Raw genomic sequence first — 22,357 nt, forward strand, 5'->3', positions numbered from 1 at the left:
GCATATATAACAAGAGATTTACATATAGAGCATGCTCTATTATAGCCTAAGTGATAGGCCTAACAGTTACAGTACAATGTAACTTAAGTCTCTAATGCAACGTTAGGTTCTGTATTTTTGAATATTAATTCGCCCCTGTGTATGCATTAGCCTTTTTTACTATCAGTAATAATAATATGATAAATTTTAACATCCAATTCAAGCGATATGATTTATACTTTCACGATTAAATGTCTTGCTTCAAACATATTGCGAACAAGCATCTTTAAAGATGCTAAGATGTTGCTACTTCCGGTACGATTTGCATCCATTGAACAAATAGTTCCGGGGTGAAAAGCGATGCAACACCGTTGATGGCTACTGTCATCTTCTGAAAGCTGTCAGAAGCTTATTACTATAATGGCTTGCTGCAGCCAAGAAGACACATTTGTTAGCGCACTTGTGAAATATCTGCTGTTCTTCTTCAACTTTGGATGCTGGGTAAGTTCACATCGTAAATTAGATCACGAAATGATTTGCGAAGTTTAACAGTGAGTCACAATCAGCTTTAAGTTGAACACAAACATTTTAGCTGTGATACTGCTGATACATTGGTATACACACACGTACAAATGGCCAAAGAATTAAACTGTCCAACACGAAGACAATTAATTAACAAATACTATTAAAGTAAAACGTCTTCTGTCTATTAGTATTTACAGTAGACTAGATGATAAAATTCTTACATGGTGCACTGGACATTATAGAAGCACAGGGGTTTGTAATGATGATGGTAAAATAAATCTAACATACCATTATCATAACAAACAAATATGGTAGGCCTAAAAGTAACCTGTAGCTATATATACAATAAATATTATATTCAGAGATTGTTTCGTTCTCTGATATAATTTACTTTAAATTAACTCGTATTTAAGCATATTTTTTCAAATGTTACCATACCAATATACTTGGTTTTATAAGATTCCATAATGTTTGTAAACACTGGATTTCAAATATTGTTTTTATATATTCTCTTATCAAATAACTGATGTCATATTTATTAATATGTATGTGATATGTAATTTATATAAATTTGCATATTGTAACTGTAACACAAAAAAATATTTTGGAAGAGTTCTTCACAACATCTGCTGATTTTTTATCAGCAGAAAATGTTTTTAATTTGCATGTGCTTATATTGTAATAATTCAGAGATCATGCATATGGAAAATGCAACGACCAGACCATAACTGAATGGACCTATGAACTCTTGAAATCTAGATGGACACTTTATCTGATATACTGGAGTCATCTCAACCCCTTTTGCCCATTTTTATTGAACTAGCCCCCTGGCCCAGGGCTTATACCTATTAAACCTGGTAAATACGACAGTATGCTACTATATGTGTAGAGGCATACACTGACTGACTGTGGTACTTAACTTTATAGCTTGTTGAAAACTGGTCACCAATCAGTACGGATATGTGTCATATACATGTACATTGTATCTCAACTTCCTGGCCGAACAGCCCATTGCAATGCAAGCCTGTATATATACATATATATATATGAATTAGAAAATGGTGATTTTCTCATCACCATCTGATTCATAATTCATGTTTGGTTTTGTTATATAAACTCTTCCTGTTGACCTGCATTCCAAATAAAAGTCCACCTATAGTGTTTTAAATTAACTTTACTTGAGACAACAATTCTGAACTGAAATGTATACCATGCTGATATAGATAAGAATTATATATTTTAAACCTCAATCTGACTCAATGACTGTGAAAATGCGAGTACATTATAATATTAATTATTTGGTAGACAATTTTTAGACATATGCATATAGACAATTTCTTACCCAAAATGAAACAAAAACCAAACAAACGCAACTGGATTTTGAGTGAGTTACTATTTCAAATGAGATTTTATGAAAAAAGTCTCAGATTTTATTTTTGCAAGCTTTAAATTTCATAATCTTATCAAATGTAAACAATTTCAAGATCATTTTTGCCTCAGAACTCAGAAAACATGCATTTTGACAAGTTTTAAAGCCAAATGTGAAGGGCAAAATGAAACGTAGGCACCATGTACAATTCATGATGTCAGACCATTGGTCCATATTATGACATCACAATTGATTTCTGACTGGTGCAGCCAATAAAAATGCTCCAGGGTATATAACACTAGTGACGAAAAATATTACATGGGCAAAGTAGATGATGCTGTATACATTGCTGAGTACATGCATCATTTTTTTATCAGATTTATCATTGTAACCTGTGTACCATCTATGACGTCAACTGTAAACAACATGTGTAGTTGCTAGGCAGATGTACTATATAAGTCCTGTATTTTGAATTGTTCCACTGTTCTGAGGACGGCATACCTAAGTACGCAGAAACATGTAAACCATTAAACCAGTTGAAGATCTTCCTGCGGATGTTGTCTGGTCATCTTTACTTATTATTTATTACAGATTTATCTGAGTTGATCAGACTGGTACTTCTAGTCAGATGTGACATGTTATCAAATTACTGTAGTTCCGACATCCTGACCTAAGATGATTAAATCTGTCTATAATATATGTATATGTGTCTGTGTCACTATGGAAGACATGTATGATGTACATGCATACAACTGTACACTTTAATTAAGCCCTAAATGCCAAGTGCATTGTAGTACATGTATTTAAGTGGATATTATTATAGTCTGGAGTATTGGTTTAATCTCATGGCATTTTCTGTGACTGCATATGTCTGTTGTAAACTTTTCTGTCCATAGAGATTGCCTCTTTGAGTTTTCAACAAATTTGAAACTTTGTAGCTGCCAAGTTCTCCAAACATCAGGAACGACTTTCCCAGTATATGCAGTGACAAGGGTAAAAGTGAAAATGTAACAGTTAAATTATCTCCCTTTATATTAGAAAAAAATATTATGAAGGTATTTGAATCATCTTAATTTTCATTTTCTTAGTAAAACAAATGCTTCAAAATTACTTGTTAATGTCTATTAATGTGCTGTGAACTGGATTGAGAGTCTGAATGATAAATTTAGATAATAGATTCTAAATTACTGATTTGATTTTATATAGATGTAAAAGCATTTATATATTTTACCGTCTAGTTAAATCAACACATCATTGGATAATTGATACCAATTATGAGTTTTTTATCTTTTGAATAAAAAGAATAGATCCTACATTGTAGATATTGCTAGGAAATTTCTGAATTAGTTACATCTGAGCAAGCTGAAGTCGACAATCTCCATACATCTGTATTCAAAGTTATATGAATTAGTATATAATTATATATAAATATCCTCGCGACAAAGTCAGGGAGCTAGCGTTCTGATCTTATATGTGTACACTTGTACACTGTTCGTATGTACGTTTGTCTTTTATGCATACACAGAGCAACTTAAAATTTACCTGGTAAGCAGATTTTGATCATTTAAATATTCCAGGATCTTTTGACAGGTACATTGTATATATAATTGTCAAGTAGTAATAACGACAGCAGTGAGCACAGACAAGTCAATTGTTGAATTTTTCGAGGCAATCTGCCCCTTTATCAAGACACAGGTAAATTACAAACGATCACATGTACATATATAGACATGGACATGGAACAGTTACACAAATACAATGGGTATAAACAACAATAAATATCGTTATGTTGTGTATATATATACTTGGCGTGAGAGCGGATATGTATCCCATTTGATGCCTTGTTAATCTTTTATATCATAGATCACAGACTGTATATTAATTGTTTTCCTATATGTCCATGCATAGATTGATTAAAACCACAAATAAAATACCGTTCATGTTCATTTCTTTACTATAAAGAAATTGTAATATTTTCAACAGATTTTAATTATGAGCCATCAATTCTGTCCTCTCGAAATCAGAGACTTTTAAGTACATTCCCTTGACAAGTGATGAATTTCAAGAAGCATTTCAAATAGATACCTGGTACATTTTATGTAATATCAGGAATTTTGTGATGTTACAGGCACAAGTATTATATAGGTTAACAAAATAATATGTATATTGTGTGCAAGGACCACTGGTTTTAGACATTTTGCCTGGAGGTAATTGATGTTACCTGTACATTTTAAAACTCTGTTTGTCAAGCGACATACCATTAAGCCTACAGGTAAGAATAAAGCCGGTAGATAAATTTGCATGTTGACCTGTACATGTTTATATACTTTGTTGACATTGAATAAAGTTATATAAAGTTTACTGCTACTGTTTCTAAAAAAACTCTTCAAGAATAGGTTTTTATACTCCCTTTTGCATGTATATGTGAATTGTAATGGAAAGTTATTGATAGGTTACTTTTTTTTTAAGGTCATTAACTTTAAGGAGGCATCGTCCTTTTACAAATAAAAACCAGAATCTATTCAAACATTCATGTGTATTGTACGTGTAATGATGTCGAGAGTCTGAATGATTTCATCACAGGGACTTGGCACAAATTCCCAGCCCACAATCCATATACATACATGTACATGTATATAATAGTATCTGAAATGCATATATATGAAAGAAATGTATATGTATATATATAGACTGTGGGTTGGGAATTTGTATGTGCTTAGCCCTTTTGGGCTTCATGAAAATATTTTCATCTTCTTTCATGAAGATGAATTAGGGAGAATTTTTGATAAAAAGAAAGAGCCTTCTTGTTATTGCACATATATGAAAAAAAAATACATTACTAATTAACTGGTAATTATAACCTAACATAGTTCTGTTTTATTTAAAACAAAACATAGAAAAGTTAATGCATACCTGGTAACTCAAACATTTTGTGAAGGGGCCACAATATATAGCCCATTCGGTTAGAGCGCTGACCACGTAACCTCAGGTGAAGATCTGAAGTGAGTTCTTTGACGCTCCCTTCCCATGTTGGTTTGTGTTTCTCCGGAAGCTGGGAATTATGTCAGTTTTGTTGGATGTTGTTGTCCGTGGGCAAGAAACTTGACCCTTATTGCTCTGGATGGTATACTGGCATGCAACCATCTAGTGATGGGTGGCCCCCTGTATGTTGTTCAGTGAGGTAGTCACCAACTACTACAAGGAGACCCCGCTTCAAAATGATCCTGACTGTTCATGGGGCAATAACCCAGCCAACTAACAACCAAATGTTTTGTTAAGAAATTGTCTTGATAAATATATCTGATTTATTATTTTCAGTTGTTTGGTGGTGTGCTGATTGGAATTGGTGTTTGGGCCTTCATCGAGAAAAATCGTTTTTATCACAAAGAGGTGCAGACAGTGTATGACATCATATTTGACCTTTCTGTCATCTTCTTTATCATCGGGTTCATCATTTTCATCCTGGGATATGCTGGTTGTATTGGAGCTCTTAGAGAAAATATTTGTCTTCTCAAATTTGTAAGTTGTTTTTTCAAAATAAAAACAGTATACAAATGTATAACCATGAATTTGTACTATGTAGACAATGTTTTCTTGGTAGTGAATACCTGTTTAAATTACAGGATAAATGCATATTAGGACTAATTCCCTATTTTCCTTTAGCTCTAATTAATTAAGAAAAGTATTTTTCGTGGGACTGGAGCCTATGCGTTAAGATTTCGTTGGCCTAATTTATTAGGTAGACTGTAATGAAATGAGACATTATATTTTTTGTACTTAATATATATTTCTTTTATGAGCTTTACATATCTTGGTCATTGCTAATGAAGAAGAATTTTGGAACATTTTAATTCCAAATAACAGTACTTATATACTCTGTGATTGATTTTACATTTTCAATTCCTAATCTTTATGATGTATCCTATAATTTTGTATTTTCAATTCTTTATGATGTATCCTATAATTTTGTATTTTCAATTCTTTATGATGTATCCTATAATTTTGTATTTTCAATTCTTTATCATGTATCCTATGATTTTATATTTTCAATTCTTTATGATGTATCTTATAATTTTATATTTTCACTTCTTTATGATGTATCCTATGCTTTTACAGTATTACATAACGATGATCATCATATTCCTACTGCTGGTTGTGGGAGCTGTATTAGCATTTGTGTTCAGAGACAAAGTTAAACAAATTCTGGTTGATGTCCTCCAACAAAATCTTATAACGCGTTACCAAGATGACCCAGATGGACAGAGCACCATCGACTGGATACAGGAAAAGGTATAATGGAATAATAGCTTGGTCTGTAGAAGAGTAACTTATTGTCAGATCTAGAAATTATCTCAATTCCTGGTCTGAATTGTTCAGAAATTCTTTGTGTGTTATTTTCAGAATTACACTGTATTCTGTATACGTAACTATCCTTTTATGCAATGTTTTATTTCAAAAACAAATATTTGAAATCAGCTTTTAAAAAAAAAAAACCCAAAAAACGAGAATACAAAAAATGTATATGTATATATAATCAAACAGAAAGTGATAAAAAAAATAAAAAATGAAAAAAATTCTAAAAAATATTTTGCAAGATGAAGTTTCTTATTTGAGATTAATACTTCTCAATTTGAAAGATACTGCTATTATCTATAAAACATGTATTGTTCAACTGGCGGAGCGATTGTTTGCCCTGCAGGTAGGGTGTAAGAATTGTACCTGCTGCCCCGCTTGCATGATTGTAAGAGGCGACTAAATTTGGGAACTTATCTTTTCTCTTCTTTCTTAGCAACTTGCTTCTTCCTAATGTCTCCCTTGACACTGCCTCACTTTTGGCCTTTAGTTGAGCGTTCGCCCCTGTGAGGAAGGTTTTGGGTTCTGTCCCCTGGCCGAGACATACCAGAGTCTTAAAAAATGGCAGTATGCTTCAGTGAGGTAGCACTATAAATCGGCAAAAGTTCCGGCCTATCACAAGGAGACATAACACGAACATACCGCAGCCTCCCAAAACACGCATACGCACTCACCACACGCATGCATATCGCACACACAGGAGGCCGTCCTTAAATGACCTTAGCTGTTAATAGGACATTAAACAAATAAAACCAAACCAGACCAAACTGAAAGGATAATTAAATGTTCCTGTTGTAGAGTAATGCAGAAATGTATGTTAAAGCTTAAAAAGTTTTGATAATAAAGGATTGCTAAATAATTTAATTTTGTATGAAACACGCATTTTCATTGGCTGAAATAATTTTGTTATACCTCCATAACAAAATTTTTGACGTTGCGAAATGTAACGTCATTTTTAAACGAACATTAATGTTCGGTTATTGTGATCAAGAACTGGACTGAGAAATATAACCATATATGGTAGCCACATTCACCAATACGCCATCTACTGTCTGTTTCAATGAAATATGGCTGCCCCCATTGCCTTACGCTTCAAATAATTTACTTGCAAAAACATCTTCGTTTTATATAGTAGTTTTACCGAAAAGGTTGAAATGTATTCAGTAGGTGTTTTCAAGATGCATACGATTTGAGAAATGCATAACTCTAGCGAAATGAAAAGACTAAATGAACCTGAACTTTGCGAATAACTCCGGTCCAGGTCAATATATTTATGTAAACAACTATTGCGCAGGCGCATTCGTCTCCGGATGTTTAGAAAGTTTTGCTCTTCTGTGTTCTTTCCAAAACGGCTGACATTATAGCATAGGTCTGCAAATTTGTCCGCGATTTACTTAAATGTGTAATATATATATTCTAGAATGTTACATCATTATCAACTAGGTGTGTATTTCTATAATTTAGAGAAAGAAATATATCAATGACGGCATACGAGACGATACATTGTATCATACTACACTGTAGTTACTGTACGTGTTTGCGAGAAAGAACTGTACATATGTACAGGCTTACAATTAGGTGGCATTTGTGGTCAGGGTGACTGGTCATAGCGTTAAAATTGTCATCGATTTCCATATACCATTTTCCTTTGACGAAAATGACCCAATAAATCAAATGCAAATGATAATATCTTGCTATGTGCACGGGATTGCTTGTTGTAGGCGATACTTGGAACGTATTTACTGTTGTAAGGGAGGTAACTGCAAGATTTACGGAAATCAAAAATAAACCAATTTGATTGGTCGATTCTTCCTTCACTTTGTACAATCGAAGTGACAGATAACTACGGCAATATTCAGATGATATCAACAATAACATTTTTGGATACGTGTGGTTGGCAGTTGTTGTCATGTTTAAAATGAACAATTATATACATTGTAGCTTATTTTTATTTCGGCAAAGACGAGAATATTTACTGAAACGGACCACACGTGAAGCAGACTTGGAAATACCGAAACGAAGAAAAATCGGGCTTAATTATAATATAAATTGGCATTATTTTCAGAGGATTGACCAAAATATATGTTCTGCAATGCCTGATTGTATCATATATAAAATATTAGAGGTTTATTTGACCGAATTTTAAATTAATTATTCATTTGCGAATCGCGGCCCGATTGTCGTTGGAGTTGAATTACCGAAATGGCCGATAGTCGACCCAAAATCGATATTTTTACGAGAATTTTTGTTTTCTTTTACCTGAAAGTATTTTGAAATAATTTGCAAAATACCGAATTCACGACCAAATTTTCGATTGCGACGAACTTCTGTGACGGTGTTAAGTTCATGTTAAGTTATATATGATTAAAATCAGCTGTTACATGGCTACGTTTACTATGCACTACGTCTACTAGGTATTTTTTTTTAAAGACGGAAATCCGGATTATCTAAAAACAAATGCAAAAATACTTGTGATATTCACTTAATTTGATATTCAGTCGTTAATTGTTATCTGTAGTTTGATAACTTCTGATATTTTGTGATTGATACTCTATATAATATTGCTGTGGAACTTGTGTTATTTTTCAAACAAATTCATTTTAATAATTTGTTAATTTGGAATTTTCATCAAGTCATAATCAAGACTTGAAATTCTCACTACACCATACTTCAAACACAGAGTAATCGATGAATTGATAAACTGAAAATTTAAGTCAAGCAAATGAGTTAATATTTACCTTAAATATTTTTTCAATATACAACAAATGTTCAGATGACTATTTGTGCCATGCTGTTACAAGATTTCAGTTACAATTCTAAAATTGAATTAGTATGTAAATTAATATATGTTATCCTGTCAATATCCACAAAGCGAGTGTAGTCTACTGTACTCAAAGTCATGCCAGTAGATAGCGGTACATATACTTTCTGCTTACATCTAGTGCTTACTTGTGTGAACTATTAATCAATAACAAAATGGTTCATATATTTCTATATATGACTTCACAAATTATGTGGTGTCTGAAGATCTGAATGAAGTGAATAAACGATGTATTAAATTATTTTTATGAAATATTCAAGTCACAGATCATTCTCTTTTTTAAAATATTGATTTCAGGTCCATTTTGGTAATTCAAATATGACGGCAATCAGGCCTCGAATGGCGAATGATTACAAACATTTTAAATACGTCTCGGTAAAATAAACCCCTAATATTTTACATATGATTGATTTTGACATTGGAGAACATATAATTGTGTCCATTCTCTAATATAAGCACTGGTAGAAAGTACAGAAAAGAGCTTGATAAATATATAATCAAAATTACTAATTACCCCGGTAAATATAACATTTTACTTAAACCTCCCATGACTGATGGTGAACTTAAACTTGCAAATCTCCTGTGTCATTCCAATTTTGATATGTGTAAATATATACACGAACGGTATATATATAGATAAAGATATGGAATTATTCACAAATTTGCATACAGTTATGGAATCTTATAACACCCCAAAAACTGTTCTCTCCACATAAAGGATGTGATTTGTGCAGTTACATTGCTGAACTGTGTGGTTCACTATGATTGGATGGTCAACATTGGAAAGGGACAATAAATAGGGAATGTGTCATCCCATCGAATGGACTGTAACCTTTATCAGTTTGAAGTTGAAAATGAAGCTTGAAGTTTTCTTTTCCTGTTTGCTGAATTATTTGATGAAGATAGTCTTTATATGGTTGTTATTCTTTATCACATTGTGTACAATGCTGTAATTATACCAGAAGTATATCTTCTCATATAAAGATTTATTAACATCAAATGATTCCTGAACAAAAGGAGTCGAAGTTTTTTGTTTTGAAGTACCATACATGCTTGAGTACAGTTTCAATAGGATACATTCCTAATCCGGGCCTTGATTAGCAGCTCTGGTTTTGGTTTTCAGTAGTTCTTTATGTGTGTTTCATCATATTAAGTTGAAATATGCTAAACTAACGATGGAACTAGCCTAAATTTAGTGCATATTAGAAGTTGGCATCAATAAGGTCACAGAGTCCTGGCTGTATTATAACTGATGATGGCTTCCCGAAAGAAAGAAGACATATTTTATTTTCATCCATCCAAGATAGATCAATAAACTTCCAATTTTAATCAGGACCTTACAGAAATATGCATGTGTCCAATCATATCAGAATAGCTGCAAACATTTCAAATAATTGGCAATTAATTCCTAAACCAATATCAGTAAATTTATCGACTTTAAAGGTAGAAGATTACTGATTTTGCATTAAACAATAATGTTCGTTTACAGTACTTCCAGTACTTTGATTGATTGGCTGATGACGTGGCGTAATAATTTATCACAGAAAAGAGTACGCCAAAGAAAGTGAAATATCTTGGTGTGTATAAGACGAAATTAAATTATAAGAATTAACATTAATTATTTTTTCTGTTATACAGTCATAACATAAAAAACTGGAGTGTACTCTCTTCATAAACCGCTTTGCGGTTTATTTAGAGTACACTCCAGTTTTTTCTGTTATGACTGTATAACAGAAAAAATAATTGATGTTAATCCTTAAATAATAAGGAAAACAAGAAACTTAATTTCCTTAAACTCTTTCCTACATGTATGTGAAATTTTAAGCTATAGAATGCAGAGTGAATACCTTGTATATATGCCCACCAGTTTCTTTAAATTATTTACAATGTCTTTCTACTTAACAGTATAAGGAGTAATATCATCTTCATCACTTACATAGTTTTATTTCCTGTAGATGTTGAGCAAAAACAGGGAGAAAATTCTGATAACTCTGACTGATTAATTAGGCTGACTGAAGTGTTTCACCAATATTTCCGTACATTATCTTTAGGCCCGTCGATATTGTGGTTGTAACATGTTTTATACTGATTTTGTACTCCACTTACAGTTATACTGCTGTGGTGTGAATGGTTACCAGGACTGGAATAGTAACCAATACTTCAACTGTACTGAGGACAATCCCAGCCCTCTACGCTGCAGTGTGCCCTACTCCTGTTGTAGAGACCCTGATGTGCTCACGGTAGGGATTGGTACACTGTCAAAATCAAAAGTTGACTCTGTTATAACTCTGCACCCTTGAAAAAATGGAAGTTAAAGTTATAATTGAAGTCTCCCAGTTGACCATTCCTTGTTTTTCTGACAAAAACATTTGACCATGCAATCACTAGGCTGGTACTTGATCTTTGAAGGTTACAAAAAGCTCGGCTTCTAAAGTCAGCATTGTGTCTGGCATCAGAATTCTTTTTCTTAATCCACCATTATTAGATGGTGGGCTTTTCAAATGGCATTTTGTCCATGGTCTGTCCTTCAGTCCATCGTCTCTTGTCTGTCTGGCTGTAAGAAGTCCTTGATATCACTATTTCTTGGTAAATACTAGAAGGATCATCTCAAATTTTATGTGTTGTAAGTTGGTTTTGAGGTGCGCATGATCAATTTTGAGACAAATGTGTTGGAAAACAAAATGGCCGATAGGCAGCCATTTTGAATTTTGTTGTTGCTATTTCTTAGAAAGTTCTGCATGGATCTATCTTAAATTTCTTACATTGGTTTTGCTTGTATTTCTCAAATACATCACATGTTACACATTTTCGTGAAATAATCTAGACTAGTTGACTTGATCTATTGTCCATAAGGTGGCATATACGATTACTGACCCTTCAATTTTAGCATAACATATTCAGAGGGTGCCAACACGATTTGTATGTAAGATAGATCCATTTGTATTTAATGAGATGGAATTGAGAATAGTATTACGAAATTGACACAGCATAATAAATATTCTTTCCAGTGTTTTACACTGCATTCTTTAAAGGTACATATATCTTATTAAAATTTCAGAGAAATTTATGGGGCATTTTGGTGATGCTGTGGCATTTGCCATGGTGACCATGCAGAATTTTTATTTCTTATCAGATGTATATTTATTTGAATCTGTGTTTTATTGTTTACAGCCTGGTGTGCCTAATATACTGTGTGGAAAAGATGTGTTAGAAGAGGTAAGGGGACATCACTCTTGTAATAATATTTTTTTCTGAAGTTTTAGTGCAGGGCAAATGGATTACTTTGTATTTCATTAGATTTTAAAGAATTTCTCAAGTCATACATCTTTTGAAATAAAACTGATTTTTAATTCATTTGAATAAACAATATGTACATGTAATCAACATCAAATTAAATAACTTTATTCTGGTTTGTCAAAAATACAAAATATAGCAGTGATTTTCTTACCCTAATTATACAGGAGCCTGTACCTTTTCCATTGGAAAAATATGGCCATATTTTTTTAATGTCGGAAAAAATGTACTTTCTTCCAAGCCTAAAAATAATCATCAAATCTATGCTTTAATATCATTTTGAATATACATGTATATAATTTAACTATGATTAATCAGTTATAACATTGGCTTGTGAAAACCTTATTTGAAATATATTATGATCAACCTTTCCTTATATTTATTAACAAACAAGGAAACTAACAATTTCTGATTGGGAAAATATGAACTAAAAATTGGGAATATACAGCAAAATTTCTCTAGGGGAAGGGGCCTGTATGCGGCCCCAAATCCACCCAAAAAAATCACTGTATAGTGTTCTATGAAAAGACTCAACTATGATGCATTTATGTAACTGGTAATGCTTACATTTGTCCAACCCTTATTTGGCATTGTGAAGTATTTTTTACACTTCTTTATAGAATTTCCATATAAAGGAAAATTAGACTCTGTTAATATGTAGTTTGGTGTAAGGGTAGTGGCGAATGAAATTATAGCATGATATGAAGTTTTAAGGTTAAAAATCATCAAGAGATCCACAGAAATATATAGGTTCCAAATTAACATTAATGTAAATAATGCTAAGTATGAACAAGGTATATTTGTTTTCATATGAATACATTTGATGTTATCTTGGCAGTCTGGAGACATCTCTATCATCTACACCATTGGATGTGTGGATGCGGGAATACGTCTGGCCGAGAAAGAACTCCCAGTCATGGGGGGTATCGTCATTGGACTGGCAGTTCCTCAGGTATGCTTCAGCACAGCTTGATATAGATAGCAGGTTTAGTCCATCCCAACCTCAGGATCGTAGTACAGTAGATAGTGTACTTGCCTTTCATAAATACTGACGAGGTTCAATACCACGATCAGATAGGAATATATATGAGTTACCAGTGGGACTCACCAGTGCTTTTCTCTACTAAGTGCACTGGTTTTCTCTCAAGTTATAACCATTACACACTAATTAGATGTTCAGTTGCTAAATCTTGTTTCCAAATTTCATAATTTAATCTTCTATGATCCATTCCATTGCTTTCTACATTTGGTTAGACAAACGTTTTGCACATTTGTTTGATTGCCATTAAATACTGTTTTACCATAAAAATCATTTTCTGTACAATGCAATGTTATAATGTAAACCTCTTTTTATCTCAAATTCTTGAATACATGTAGTGACTATCTTCTACAGGTAGAAAATTAATTTGATTAAATACACCATATTTCAGTTATTTGGGATTTGCCTTTCACGGCTACTTGAGGGTCAGGTGATGGACCAGAGAGCCAGATGGGCACAGGCACACCATGGACATCATCAGTAGTTCATACAATGTGAACACATTTGAAAGCTCATACACTATGAACACCATCAACATTACACAATGGATACACCATGGATATCATCAATAGTTCTTTCTAATGAAACTCATCAGTAATACACAAACACCGTCAATGTATCCAGGATACTCAAGATACTCCAGGGGTTACTTTCACTTTCCCTCTCTGCACCCCTTTAATATGTCATGGCAAAACCGAAGGCTCGGTCATCACTGTCATGAGGATAAAACGAAAAAGGGCTAGTTTGATCCTTTAATATACATCAAATTTATCTCAAGGTCGCCATATTGTTACAAAAAATATGGTTGCTATGGTAACTGGTCACTTTAAACAGGTTTCAAAGAGCTATAACTCCTCAGTCGTACGGCTGATTCTATTCCTCTTTGGTCAAATGTTGTAAGTAAACAAAGCATATAATTTGACATATTACTTGTTTCCAAAACTATCACAATGGCAACACAATCCTGTCCTGATGATGTTGTCCACTTTTGATCAAATTTTGTATATAGCGGTATAAGGATATGCTGAACAACACTATTAAGGTTTTGTTGGCATGACAACCATGCTAAGTTAAGTGGTGGCCTCTGATTTGTTGTAATTTAGAAATTGTCCAATTTTGACCCACTTTGGAGGAGCCATCAGATAGCAGATCTACTTAAAAATTAATGACATTTAACATGGCTGTTGCTGCTCTGAAATCTTAGAAGGCCAAGCATTATTTGTGTGATTGGTCAGATTTAAACAATCAATTTTAACATATTCCAGGAGTGCAAAGAGCGAAAGTGAACTTAAACTGTGGAGTATCAATTGTACGGAAAAGACTCCACTGATTCAATAGTTCAAAAAAATGTAAGACTTATAGTCATAACATATCAGGCCATCAGTTGTTAATTTGAGACTCACCTTTAAATATGATGCCATCTGACTCGCCAAGATATCACCAGTAGTCTTCAACAGACAAAACATACCATAACATAATTCAAACAGTTTCTGTTGTTAACCACATGTGGTCATCAATATGTCTCGTGGAAAACCCGTCTACAGCCTGCAGTGATCACATTCTGGAAGTATGATATTTTTTTTCAAAAGCCTTATACATGTAATCAAATTTATTGTGTAGTTACCACATTTGTATGTATTAAGACAAAAATTGTGCTATGTTTAAGCATCAATTTTTAATTTTAGGTCTCTAAAACTGATTTTCAAATCTATGAATGTAATGAAATATTTGTTGATTGCAGTATTTTGCATGATTTGACTTTATCATGATACAGCTTATGATATCTTGTTAACTCAATGAGAACAGGTGAGTTGGTAACACTTGCACTATATGTAACATGTCTATAATGAAGGCTGATAATACTGAACCTGATGTACAATGAAATAGAAGTGATCCAGATGTACTTTCTCCACGAAAAATGGATGTTTTTATTTTGGTTTGTTCCACCATCCTTGTGTCATCAAGCCAAAATGGTCTTTTTGAATTGATATCTACAATTTCAAAAATTGACTTGATTATGGTACTTTCATGTAGGGCCCTAAATAAGCCAAAATGTAACCACATCAAACTATCACGATTAAGAGTATATTAAAAATCTTTTGATAGGTTTAATTTTCATATATATAGAGGAAAATAATATAAGCATTTACGTAGAATAGTTATATGCATGAAAACTGGGCATATTGAAACTATAATCTATGGAAATGAAATTATCAAGGTACAGTAATCATATTTGCCAAGCAAAAGTTTAGATTAATAAATAAAAAAAAAAAATACCTAGACATTTAAAAAATAATCAAACAAAAAATGGAAAAATTGTTCTTATGATCATTACTATTGACTTGATAAACTGAAATTCCTTTGTATTGTGTAACCAATGTTTATCAGATGTGGCAACTACATTGTATGTTCAGTATGTGTACGTAAATATTAAGTATTTGGATAGTTGACTGGAGTTTTAAGTATGTCGGTATTTTATTTTCATGAAAGAGGTAAATAATTATTTCATATATTGGCATACTCATTGGTCCAAAAATCTTTTCAGTTGTTATGCAGTGTCTTCCAAATTAGAATCTCTGTTGACAGTTTAAATAACTTTTTTTTTCTCGTATATTTCACTTTTTTTCATTTATTTTAAGACATTTGTTGCTTGTTTTATAGAATTATGCATTGAAGTAGATCACAAATTAGTGTTCCAAAATTGATAAACCTCTGCTGTTACATTTTGTATTCACCATAATTATATACAATTGCATTCCATTATGCTTATACTGTTGTATATTTTTTGCTTTACACAAGGATATTTATTTAATTTTTTTTTTGTTATCTGTTATACTCCCATGAAAATACTTTGTATAGTTAGTTAAACAAAAGTAATGATATATAGTCAAGAATGTAAGAAATTAAGTATCAAAAGCATTCCAGTTTTTCCATCATTGTGAAAGTTTTTGTTGTCATATTTATACAGATTTTTATACATGTTTATAACATCATTTCATTTCTAAGTCACATTAAATGTGACCTATTATGGTCAGGTTTTGTATTTAACTGATGCAGATTGTACGGCTATATCAGCTTTTTATTATATATATAGCTCACCTGGCCGGAAGGGCCGGTGAGCTTCTGCCATGGCACAGAAAACCCTACTAGTCCTGAATGGATTTTGATGAAAATTGGTCTGGAACATTATTTGGAGAACTAATGTTATATAAATAGAAGGTGTGGCTCCCTTACGGCTGGAAGGACGAGGCCCAATAGGGGAAATTGAGGTAAATCCTGTAAATAACTACTTATCCTGAATGCCTGAATGGATTGTAATGAAATTTGGTTTGGAGCATTATTGGGCAAAGGAGATGTAATGTTATATAAATGGAAGGAGTGACTGACTTGGTGCCGAATAGGCCTGAACGCCTGAATGGGTTTTGATGAAGTTTGTTCTAGAGCATTATTGGGCAAAGGGAAACTTATGTTGTGTAAACGGAAGGTGTGGCTCTCTTTGGGCGGAGGGGCGGAGGGGCGGGGGCAAATAGAGAAAGTTGAGGTAAATCCTTTAAATACCTACATGTCCTGAGCATTATTGGATAAATAAAATCTAATATTGTATGAATGGATTATGAACCATTGTAGGAAAATATTAGAAATATAATTTAAATTAGAGTATTTTACCCCATTTACTGAAATATCAAGGTGAGCGATGCAGGCCCTCTGGGCCTCTTGTATATTTTAATTTCATTGTTTACAACTGCATCGGCATCAGCCAATCAGGAGTACGGTTTTAGTCGTTTCCTGTGGATGATTTTATGTTGAGGATTTTCCCCATTTACATGTAGGAGCACTCGTGAAAGTGAACTAGTTGCATATAAGGATACACATTAATCAATGATGCTGATGAAATTTCATATTGGAATTGAAATCAAGCATTCACAGATTTTCATTTGTTTAGTGATGTTGGAAATAACGTTGTTTTCGGAATGTCAATATTGCAAACAATACAGTAAGTTAATATTAACGTACACATTTTAGCGGTATTTTTATTTTAGCGATTTTGATGCCCGCTGTATCCCACTGCATTTTATAGAAGACTTCCGACTGAAAGTGGGCCCCTGAAGAATCGAGGATTTTCTTCCCTGTCTTCTTTTTGGGGGACATTAACCCTAACCCTATTGACAAAAATAGATCTGCTTCCTCCATGCTTGGAACCTTTCTTTTCTTTCCCCACTGCTCTATCTTTATGTGCGTTGTTTTCCTTTCTCTAGGTGTCTCCTTGACACCCGTCCTCGTTTGTCTAGTTTTATTATTGCTGTTAACAATTCCATGATTTTTTAATCTTCACGAGCTTCCTATTTATTATGTCTGAGACTAAGATATTGTTCTCTGGCTATTTGAGGACTCGAATCCCCAAAAATAAAAGTAAACAGCGATTTCGCACTTAAAGTTTTCCGCTAACTAACGATGACGCTAATGTAGTTTCCTACATCGTTTTCTATGGCAAGTATTATTGCTGGTGCGCCAATTAGGTTTTGCAATAAAATTGGGGTACCTCCAAATAAGCACGTTTACAGTAGTCTGATTAATGTTGAGGCAATTACATTCCCACTAATTAATGTTTATATCAGCTCGTATGGGATACAGTTGAATTTACATTAATATCCAATTCATAGACGAGTTCTCTTTACGAGGTGACTCGCTAAACTGAAGGGAAAAAAAATTTCTAAATCATGTATGAAATAGAAAATATGTTAATATATGTGCAAAATAGGGCTTAATTTTGTTGAATGTTCAAATCAATCTAATTAAAAACTAGATGGCCATTCTCTCTACGTTACATGAACATGATTATGTAATGTAGTGGGAAGGAGCATCTATATTTTAATTAGATTGATGTTCAGATTTGTTACGTATAGAACACTAATATATTTAGAGGTTTTATTGTCTAGTTATGAAATTATTGTTATCGATACTATGTAAGTTATTAACAATGAAACTATTTTAGCATTAGTCAAAGATAAAAATCGTTGAATATTTGTGATGTTTTTAACAGTTGTAATGATGTCGAGTTTCATCTTCAGGTTTTTCCTATTTATTAAGCGCAATGTCTGACACTTAAATATCGTTTATTGTGCTAGTTGAACAGTAAAAATATGTTGATTGTTCAGAGACAACAACCTAACTTAATCTTAATTGAATACCTTTTTATGTAGTCTTTAAGAGCGATTAAAACTGATCATGAGTATTATACCTATAATATGGACCCGTTGTTCTAAAGGTGATGGGCTTGATAACTAGGTAAGTGAAAATTTCATTTCTTCTTGACCTTAAAACCTGAGTGTTTGTATTCCTTATAAAAGGCGGGTAAGAAGACTAGATTTAGACATTTTCTAAAAAGTTTATTCTACCAGAATTGATTTCATCAGGATTTTAAAATGTTGTTAAGCTGTGATTAGCCTAATCACCTTTTGAATAACTGGACCCTGATCTCTTTAGTGCCAGTTACACAGAGGAGTTTTAGTTCAATCTTTAATTTTTAGTGACTTTTATCATATATTCGTTTTATGCTCTAGTCTAGTGATAGTTAAGAAGTGCAATTCAGTTGAATTTTCCAGTTTTATCTTTTGACATTTATCAGATATTTGTTTTAGGTCTAGTCTCTTAAGGGCCAGGTACACCTTGACATTTAAGTGAATTTTTGCATTTAGTTATTGACATTTACAATATACAAGATGTATTCATTTATGGTCTAGTTTGTTTAGAACCATTTATTTATTTTGCGTTATTATCACATAATCGTTTCAGGTCTAGTCTTTTTAGTGCCAATTACACCAACGACTTTTAGTTATTTTTATCAAGGGTTTAAAGTCCATAGTTCTAGTAAGCAGCTAAAAGTTAGTTCTGCTATAAAGATTGTTACAGACTTTACCACTAACATAATACAGGCTCTTTTAAATAATGTACTAAATGTAATTATTGAACTGATATAATATTTTGTGGCTCTTGCAGCCAGTGCCTACGGCATGGCTGCTATACATTGATGTATGTGTAAACATATGCGACTGTTAAACGGTTAACATATCATACGTTTAATATGCATTTGTATTTGATTATTAGAAAATTTGTCTCTAACTTTTACTGTATTTTAAACTGTGCTACATACGGCGTATTAAGATATTCAGTGGCCACTGTTGAAACGGGAGATGAAAGATTATGGTCGTGGATTAAGACATGAGTTTGTTGTGATTTCTCATTTAATATTTTCGCTGAGGGAATATGTTAAGCAACGTATTGCAAATTCCAATTAAGTGTTTATCTCTGACAGATTTATGTTGCGGTTTATCGCTTCATATTATCGTTAAGAGGATATTTTCAAGCAACATAAAAATGTATTACAAATTCAAGACATCGTTTGAGATTGGTTACGGGTGCTGTGAATTTCTGGACAGTTTACAATTGTATATCGGAATAGGTCATGTTTTCCATAAAAGTCAACAATTTAAGAAATCAATAGTATTTGTGCATACCTCCAATTTTGTTATTCAATATTATTCAATATTAACTATTGCTTTAAATAGCGTTTGCGAACACATATTATGTAGCTATGAATACAATTTTCAGGGACTGCAATTCCATCGTCTTTACTTACCCACCGATTTCATTCTCATGCAATACTCAATGCAATACTCGACTATATTTGACAGAACCAACGATTGTTTAGTTATACACTATACCAACTCTCGTCTCCCTTTTTATATCAATGCATGTTTTGTGTACCCATATATCTCTTCATACCCACCAGACTATATAATTTGATGCGATTATCAATTTTGTCGTTCAAATTTGTTTGATATAATCTTAATATTTGATATAAAAATCACGTAGTTTTTTAATGGTTTCCATTTTCACGATTTTCGATGTTTTAAAGATCACACAAAAAGCTACAGTGAAAATACATTTTTAAAGTATCGTCCTTTCCATAACGATTAAATTTTTTTTTTGGTTAAAACCGTGAAATTTTGAAACGACGAAAACAACTTTTACAGTAAACTACTGTTAAAAGTATTTGTTTTCCTCTCTTCTGTTTTAAATACATTTTGTGTAAGTACATTATATACACAGGTGAACATTTTAGACTGAATTGATGATCAGCATTTTAATTGAACTACATGTATAATTAATCGGTTGTAATAATGATTTGCTAAACTGTGTGTTAAAAGGACTTAAACATTATGTTATAATGACGTCACCTTTATGCTTAAAGGATGCGTAAAATTTATTTTGAAATTGGTCTGAATATCAAGGTCTTGCTGAAAATGATATTGCTTTGTAACTATTACATAACATTGCATCAGATGGTACTACTTAATGCCACGAGAAAACTCATCGAAATTGAGATGAGATGTTCTGAAAGTTTAGCTTATATGAATCCAAAAATAGATTACGCCATATTAAGTGATACAGGAAGTCAAGTCACCATCATTCTCGGTACCTAGCTATAAAACTGTTAATTCCGTAAGCAATATCACGGTTTAATGAGTTCAGCTGGTCGTCTGACGCATAATAATGAATATCTAGACTTTATATAGATTGCAGAATTTCTCAGGAAAATTAGCCATAGGTAAATATTTTATATATGTTATGCTTGTGGTGGTCTTTCCTTACAGTATTGTACAAAAGCAAACAATATATTAAAAATTTGCTGTAACGTCGGCTGTAAGTGATTACTGAATTTTTAGGTCACCTGAGACGAAGTCTCCAGTGACCTATTGTAATCGCCTTTTGTCCGGCGTTGTGCGTCCGTAAACAATTTTCATTTTCAGCCTTTTCTCCAAAACCACTGAACCAAATGAAATGAAATTTGGCAGGGAGCTTCTATGGCTAAAGGTCAACTAAAATTGTGAAATATATGCTCCCCACCCCCAGGGGCCTGAGGGGCGGGGTCAAAAAGGGTCAAATTGACGAAACTTCAAAAATCTTCTTCTCTACTCTCAGGTAAGATGGAATCAAACACTCTTTATAGATAGAAGTGTCTTAAGGTGTTTTACCAAAATTGTGAATTGCATGCCCCTGGGGAGGGGGTAAACTTTACTTTAGCTAATATAGGGAAATCACATTTTAGACTATGATTTGTTGGATTTGTATTGGAATTCATTGAATTCAGTTAACATAATCAGCATTAGATGACAGTTTGATGGTATGTACATGTTGGCCCTGATTGACCCCCAGGGGCTGATTGGCGGGGCCAAAAAAGAAGATGGAAGAGTCTTAAGGTGCTGTAACCAAAATTTTGAATTTCATGATCCTGGGGTCACACGGGGGTACATTTTACTATAGTTTATATAGGGAAATTACATTTTTTACTATTATTTGTTTGATTTCTGTTGGAATTTATTCCAACTTTGTTAATATTATCAGCATGAGATGACAGCTTAATGGTATGCACATGTTGGCCCTGACTGACCCCTTAGATTGATTGGTTGGGCTAAAAAGGGTCAATTAAATTTTCTGAAATATGTCAATTCTCAGGTGACCGTTAAGGCCCATGGGCCTCTTGTTTGAAATACACGGATGCTGACTCATTTGTCGCGTAATGCATTATTTGAAGGGATATGTTGTAGTCGACATTGTTACAACATGCCAATTATATACATACAACCATACCGTGTTTATTCATGTCTTGATACCCAGCGTATATATATATATATATATATGTTAATATGCCGATAGTGCTATCTTTCGTTGATAAAATGCTGTACATTATTTGCTTTCTGGTTGTTACATGTGTACAGGGAATATCAGGGTGAACGATATATTGCATGTTCGAGGAATTACACTACATCGATACAAATGCGTGAAGATAAAATATTTGAAAAATATCGATAATACTTTGATAGGCAGGAACTGCAGTATTTTATTGTAAGTGTTTTGAAGAATTGTTACTGGTATCAATACGCCGTAACAAAAGTACAATTTTACGCTGATATTC

The 22,357-nt window shown here is 32.9% G+C and overlaps 1 protein-coding gene across 1 annotated transcript; it reads left to right on the top strand.

The window, feature by feature from the left end:
* Positions 1-302: 302 nt before the first annotated feature.
* Positions 303-21,224, top strand: LOC117339293 (tetraspanin-33-like). Its single transcript, XM_033900805.1, has 7 exons — positions 303-480; positions 5,192-5,392; positions 5,990-6,163; positions 11,156-11,287; positions 12,219-12,263; positions 13,180-13,293; positions 13,772-21,224. The coding sequence occupies exons 1-7, from the start codon at positions 400-402 to the stop codon at positions 13,862-13,864; spliced, it is 840 nt and encodes a 279-aa protein (XP_033756696.1). The 5' UTR covers positions 303-399; the 3' UTR covers positions 13,865-21,224.
* The last annotated feature ends 1,133 nt before the right edge of the window (positions 21,225-22,357 follow it).

The sequence above is a fragment of the Pecten maximus genome, chromosome 12 (genome assembly GCF_902652985.1).
Source record: "Pecten maximus chromosome 12, xPecMax1.1, whole genome shotgun sequence".
NCBI lineage: Eukaryota > Metazoa > Mollusca > Bivalvia > Pectinida > Pectinidae > Pecten > Pecten maximus.